This window comes from Gossypium raimondii, chromosome 6 (assembly GCF_025698545.1).
Source record: "Gossypium raimondii isolate GPD5lz chromosome 6, ASM2569854v1, whole genome shotgun sequence".
Lineage (NCBI taxonomy): Eukaryota > Viridiplantae > Streptophyta > Magnoliopsida > Malvales > Malvaceae > Gossypium > Gossypium raimondii.
The window spans coordinates 57,700,112-57,707,654 of record NC_068570.1 but is presented as its reverse complement, the minus strand read 5'-3'; the positions used below and the strand labels follow the sequence as shown (position 1 = coordinate 57,707,654).

At 33.8% G+C, this 7,543-nt stretch overlaps 1 protein-coding gene across 1 annotated transcript; it reads left to right on the top strand.

Moving 5' to 3' along the window:
* The first annotated feature begins 605 nt into the window (after positions 1-605).
* LOC105773715 (mitogen-activated protein kinase kinase 4) lies at positions 606-1,927 on the top strand. The gene has a single exon (XM_012595798.2). The coding sequence runs from the start codon at positions 633-635 to the stop codon at positions 1,722-1,724; it is 1,092 nt and encodes a 363-aa protein (XP_012451252.1). The 5' UTR covers positions 606-632; the 3' UTR covers positions 1,725-1,927.
* The last annotated feature ends 5,616 nt before the right edge of the window (positions 1,928-7,543 follow it).

Sequence of the window (7,543 nt, the reverse complement as noted above, 5' to 3'; positions counted from 1 at the left end):
GTAAACAAAAATGACTATTTTAATAATTTACCTTAAAAACAGTCAACTTCTAAAAATATTCCTTTCATTTAACTCAATAGTATAGTCTTAGCTATTTTTAAATTTCCAAGTCTAATTAAGATAAACTTTATAATGTAGTAAAAAATAAACTTAACTAAGTAATTGAGTCATAACTTGATTGGTATGGGTATTGTTACAAATGCAGTAGGACGTAGGTTTGAACTTTGAATACGTTGAAATGCATTATTCTCCTATTTATGGGTTGGGAGGAGGTGATGAGTAGTTTTAGACATTATGCCAAAAAGAACAGATATGATTAGAATCTATAATAAAATAATTAAAACAATAATTATAATCCGATCTTAATTTTGATATAAAATAATTAAAAATATATTTTTAATTTTAAAATTAAACTCTATTTACCTTTAAAAAATTAGTATCATCTATTTATTGTTTTTGCCAACAGTGTTAATTATTTATTATTTTTTTAATATTTTATGAGTTTGTTTTTCTTGTTTATAATTACTTTTTTTCTAATTTGAAATTTTCATTAATTTTTTCTTATAATAACCATAATAAATAACAAAAAAATTTATTTATCAAAACATTAAATCTTTAAAAAAAAAATCTTAATGCTATTCCTCAATTCCGTCAATTCTCCTTCTTCGGGAGAAATGAGACCCAATCAACATTCTCAACCGCCGGCAGTTGGCGGCTCTTCCTCCGCCAATAGAAACCGCCCACGTAGGCTGGCGGAACTAACCGTACCGCTTCCTCAACGAACCGTATCCCTCCCCGTCCCTCTTCCACTTCCTCCGGCTTCCAGCGCTGCTCAGTCAACCTGCTCCAACGGTAACGCTAACTCTAAACAAGTCAACTTATCGGAAATCGATCGGGTCAACCGAATAGGAAGCGGCGCGGGAGGCACCGTGTATAAAGTCATCCACCGTCCTTCGTCTCGCCTTTATGCACTTAAGGTCATCTACGGGAACCATGAAGAGACCGTCCGTCGTCAGATCCGTAGAGAGATCGAAATCCTCCGTGATGTTAATCATCCTAACGTTGTCAAATGCCATGAAATGTACGATCAAAATGGCGAAATTCAGGTCCTATTGGAATTCATGGATGTTGGATCTTTAGAAGGGACTCATATATCACACGAATCTAACTTATCGGATCTAGCTCGACAAATCCTCAATGGTTTAAACTACCTTCACCGGAGACACATCGTTCATCGCGATATAAAACCCTCGAATCTGTTGATCAATTCGAAGAAGAAGGTTAAAATAGCTGATTTTGGTGTGAGTCGGATCTTGGATCAAACCATGCATCCATGTAATTCATCCGTTGGGACAATAGCTTACATGAGCCCTGAACGGATCAACACTGATTTAAACCAAGGACAATACGATGGTTACGCTGGTGACATTTGGAGTTTAGGGGTTAGCATATTGGAATTTTATTTAGGGAGGTTTCCTTTTGCGGTGGGAAGACAAGGTGATTGGGCCAGTCTTATGTGTGCAATTTGTTTGTCTCAACCACCGGAGGCACCGCCCACTGCTTCTTATGAATTTAGGCATTTTATATCATGTTGTTTGCAGAAGGATCCGACGAGGCGATTGACGGCAGCTCAATTATTGCAGCATCCTTTCATAATCAGAGGACAAAATCAGGTTGCTCAAAATTTACACCAATTATTACCCCCTCCACCACTTTCCTCTTAGTTTTCTTTCCATTAAAAAAATAATTATTGTGTAAGTTTTGAAAATGATGAGGAATTGGGGTCAATTGGGTCAATGGTCTTTCTTTCTTTTCTTAATGTTTCAGTTAATCAATCCTCGTCTTTTTATAAAACATAGTTTTACTTTTAACAATATTCAAAAGAAAAAGAAGAAAGGAGAAACAAAAAATGCTGTTATATCATGAATTCCTTCCATGTTTTTGTTCATTGTTTACTATGCTTTTCATTAGCTTGGCTTATGGGCTCTTTTAATTCTATTAATATTTGAAAGAGTTGCTATATAGTTTAGATTTAGCCTTGGTAGTTAGATATCTTTATCTATTATCTAATACTGGAGACTGGTAAATATAAAAAGGGAAAGTTCCAAATTTTTTGGCTTGGATGCTTATTATTGTTTGGAATTCTTGTGTTGTTGTTTGGTTGCCATATTCTTCCATTGCAAGAAGATCATTGGGGTTAAACAGGGTGGAATATTAGGTTTCTTGTTGATTGTTGCCACTTTTAGAGACATTTTGTTAGATTGCCTAATTTCCACTTCATCCATTGGCTTTTTTCTTTTCTTTTTCTCAGCTTATGTGGTTGCTTTTTTCATTTATTGCTACCATTTTGCATCAGTGGGTATGAGGTTTAATTTAGAATTGTTGTTAGATAAAGGTTGGTTTAGAAAAAGTGTAGAAAAAGCCAATGGGGCTTTGGGATCATGATGAGCTCAGTGGATTCAGTTTAGTGCTTATAATGAATGATATTGCTTGAAATTATTGATATAGTTAATTGTAAATTCAAAAATTAATAAAGAAAAAAAAATTGGTTTTGAAAATTTATAGAAGTCTTTGGCATTGAAAAAAAAGAGATGAAGTTTAGCTATGAGAGAATAATAGATCTGTTTAATTTAAAAGTCAATTTCTAAAAGTCAAAGCACCATTTTTTGACCTTTTTTTTAATTTGATTTGTCAAACCATGATTTTAATGTTAGCTTTACATTATTTTTGTAATGGAAAACAATTTCTGACCTCGAAAGTAAACTAAACATGACTTAAATTGGGTGGGAATATCAGGTTTCTTGTTGATAAATATTCCAGCTCTATAAACATATGCTAGTACTTATTTTTCACCTTCAATTGCGTAATTTCCCAGTTTATCCATTGACTTTTTTTTTTAAAGTACATTAGTTTCTACACTAGAAGTTAGATTGCACAACTTAAAAAAATGGGTAAATTAGTCCTTATACATTAAATCCAAAAAATAAATCGATCATTTTTTTAAAAAAAATTTCATGCATTTGTACTGTTAAAAGCTGACTTGACGAACAGAATAATTAGACAATGACACATCATGTGTCACATGTACCACATGTTTATGTACAGAGAGTAATTTTTAACAATAGAAATGAATACAATTTTTAATAGAATGACCAGTTTACTCTTTGATCTAATGTATGAGGACTAATTTATTCATTTTTTAAGTAAAAGAAACAAAATACAATCTAACTACTAATAAAAGTCTCTATAATTCTTTTACTACTTTTTTTTTAAAATTTTTATTACTTTACATGTAATCTAGGATGCATTCTTATTTCTTAGTCACCTTGGTGATGTCCTTTTTAGGTTGTGGTAATTCTTAACCCTTTCTTGTACTCTTATGTCAATTCATGTACACCAAGCATGATTATTTCCTTTATGTGATCAAGTTTGAGGTAGACTGTTTGGTTGAGGTTATTGTTGTGTATCTAGCTGTAAAATTGTGATGATCTATTATTGCATTTCATTCTGACACTTGCTAATTTATAAATTACTACAATGCCTAAGACATGTTTCAACTTTTGGAGAAGTAGTTTTTAGTGCAATTACTTTTTAGTAACTAAGCTTTCAAGAGGAAAAATCTTAATAAAGAGAGTCATGTAGTTGATGCACAAAAGTGAGGTTACAACTTGGTGAGTAAGTTGAACTTAAATCATATTGTGTAATGTAGATTGGTAATGCATTACTCTTTAGCCAATGCCCCATGTCGAAACCATTTTTTTGAATCGGGTCGACTTTTTATTTGAAAAAAAAAAATAAAAATGGACATGGGAGTCGCCACCAATCCATTTTGATGAGGTAGGATCGGGTCACCTCGAAAAGTGGTTGTTTTTAATAAACAGTTTGATTTATTAAAACAACGATTTCGGTCTATGGAATTCAGAAAAACGGGTTCGAGAGTCGGTTACATCCGAGGAAGGATTAACACCCTCGTAACGCCTAAAATTGGTACCTAATTGATTAATTAATGTCTTAATATCAAAAATTTCAAAACTTGAAAGAATTTACAATACAATTCCTCTTAATGTTAAATTTTTTTAAAAAAGAAACCTTGAATAAATTGAAACGAATGTCAAAGACCCTCTCGTCTCGAGATAACAAATGTGACATCCTGTAAGTTAGGACACGACATTTTGAGCCCTCAAGAACAAGCTTGCCTTTAGAATTTTTTATTTAAATTTCATGTATTTTAATTTTAAAAGGATATTTGGCTATTTAGGTTTATCGAGAAAATCGAAATCTCGTAAGTTAGGGTACGATTTCTCTAATCTCCAAAATGCGAAATATTGCCTATTTTTAAAAGTTTTCTTTTTGAATATGGGTGAAAATTAACTCAATATTAAAAATGATATACGTGTAGTTTATTTGATTATATTTAAAAATTGTTTAAAACGTAAAAGGGTCATACATGGAGTAACAATGACATAATATGCGTAACAAAATACAACATATATAGCATTGATATTAATGGATCATAATATTAATATGCATAAGCAATAATAATAATGATGAAAATGATGACAATAATAATGATAATAACAACGACATTAATAATAATAATAATAATAGTGAATAATATAAATTTTGAAAGTATATAAAATAAATAAATGAATAATAAAATTTGATTAAAAGTTGAAATTAAATAAATAAATAAAGTGTAGTAATAAAAAACAGTTTGTAAAAAAAAATTTTGAAGTTAAATAAGCCAAGGACAGAATTGAAATCAGAATAAAATTAAGGAGTATAAATTGTAAATAATAAAAAATAACAAATAAAACAGAAATAAGGATCAAAATAAAATGCGCTAAAAGAAATAGGGACTAAGCGGGAAATTATCCCAAACTCCCTAAACGCACAGTTTCACGAGGGACTAAAATGAAATAAAATAAAATTACATGGGGAAATCAAAAAAGAAAAAAAAAAGGGAAATAGGACTAAATTGCAACATGCCATAAAAGCGGAAGGGCCAACGCGCAAATAACCCATTTTGTAAAAAAAAAACGCGGATCCTCTAAAAGGGACTGGTCAGATCTTGGGTCAGAGGTGAAACGACATCGTTCTGGGGCGTTTCAAGCTATCCCAAAACAGCGTCGTTTTGATGTCTTCTTTAAGCCTGAATTTTTTTAAAACAAATTCATTTTCTTCTAGTATTCCTAAAAAAATCAACCAACCCCTCTTTTTCTCTCAAAACCCCCCAAGTCCGGCCTTGGCTCTGGCTAGTAGTCGCCGCGAGGGCCACGGTCACTGGCGACGGCACCGCAGTCCACGGTGGCTGAAAATCGTCCCGAACCTATTTTTTGCCCCCATTTTTTGCATAAACTAATTTAGAGCCCAAAATCTTCAAAATAAAACTTAAAAGAACTCTAAAAGGAAGAAAGCCTTTCGGCTTCCACCATTCGCCGTCGCGACCTTTGGCCGAATCCCAGAGGATTCGACGGCCTTGCGAACCGATAGTGGCCCCAGCGGTGACACCCCGACTAAACAACAGGTAAGGTTTTTTTAACTTTTATTTATTTCTTTCGAAAATAAGAAAATAATAATAAATCACCTTCTGATTTTTTATCTCAAAATCTCTGTTTTCTTTTGTGTATTTTTGTATTCATAATTTGTCCAAAAAAATACAAAGTGGGTGTTTGTGGCTTTTATAATCGGATTACAAACTTTTTGTTTCTATTTTTTGTTTTTTTGCTATTTGTTTCTCTTCTTGTTGGCTTATGTTTTTTCGGTTTCTTACAAGTGACAGACGCGCGTGGAGGAGGCTGGCGTACGGTGGCGCGACTAGGGCTGTCAGGGGTGGCAGAGGCGGTAGGCCTAGGTGCAGCGCACCTAGGGTTTTTAGTTTGATTAAAATAGGTTTAGGTTTTGGGTCATTTGGGCTTTAGGGTTTTTTGATTTGGGCTTGTATTTGGGTCTGCTGGATTTAATGTAATTTGGGCTTGTAACTATTGTAAATGGACTTTTGATATTTGGACTTTTTATTTTATTTTTTGGTTTTATTTATTATTTGTATTTGGTCTTGGGCCCGGGTGAAATTGGGCCATTACAGCTTCCCCTTTTTGCTCGTTGTCATATAACGAGAATGGAGCAAAGACTTTTAAGAAAGACCAATTTTTCCCGGTCTTACCGAATCTTTACTTCTTGGTACTCATCTTCTTCAAGTAGCCTTATTCTAACCCACTGCCACTTTAGGGAGATGAGACTTGCGGTTTTAGTCTGCTCCACTGTAACCTCAGGGAGATAAGACTTGCTCTGGTAGATTTAATCTGACCTACTGCAACCTCAGAGGTATATGATTCATCGTTTTAATCCGCTCCACTGCAACTTCGGGGAGATGGGATTAGTAGCTTCAATTTGATCCACTACAACTTCAGAGAGATGAGATTGGTATCTTCAACCTGCTCCACTGCAACTTTAGGGAGATAAGGTTTATGGCTTTAATCTGCTCCACTGCAATTTTAGGGAGATAAGATTTGTAGCCCATCTTCAGTCTACTCCACTGCAACTTTAGGGAGATAAGATTGGTTTATTTTTAACTTGTTCCACTTCAACTTCAGGGAGACAAGGTTTGTGGCTTTAATCTGCTCCACTGCAACTTCAGAGAGATAAGATTGGTTATCTTCAGTCTGCTCCACTACAATTTCAGGGAGATAAGGTTTGCTATGATCAGCTCTATTGTAACTTCAGAGAGATAAGACCTACAATTTATAACTTCAATTCGTTCCACTGCAACTTTAGGGATATAAGATTCGCTATCTTTAGTTTACTCCACTGCAACTTCAGGGAGATAAGACTTGTAACTTCAACCTGCTCCACTGTAACTTTAGGGAGATAAGGTTTGCTATAATCTGCTCTACTACAACTTTAGAGAGATAAGATCTGCAATTTATAGCTTCAATCTGTTCCACTGAAACTTCAGGAAAATAAGATTCGCTATCTTCAGTCTGCTCCACTGCAACTTCGGAGAGATAGGACTAGTAATTTCAACCTGCTCCACTGCAACTTCAGGGAGATAAGGCTTGCTATGATCTTCAATCCATCCCACTGCAACTTCAAGGGTATAGGATTAGTGGCTTCATTGACCTGTTGCACCATTCTCTGGGTAACATGAAATGCCAAGTGATTAGGATGTCATGATCAGAATGAATCAAATGCTCCTAACTAGATGTGTATGAATGATATTTTCATGAATGTAGAATGTCATTTTTTGAGAATGATCCCTTTTTAATGCTTAGGTTGTCATTGCTCGTCGTTCATCAATGTTCTATCATTGATGTATTACACTGCATTCTTGCTCAGCTGTTATCTTTGACAAAAAACCTAAAGAAATAGTCACAATTTAGACTATTCTTTCCCAAATATTTCCAATTCTTAAATTTTGTTAGTTCTAAATAATATTCCTGTTTCAGGTTCTTGTACCATTTAGAAGTTTTCAGAGTAATATGCAGAATTCCTTTTACTTGAATATTATTAGTCCATTAATTGTTACTTCAATGAAAAGAAGCTT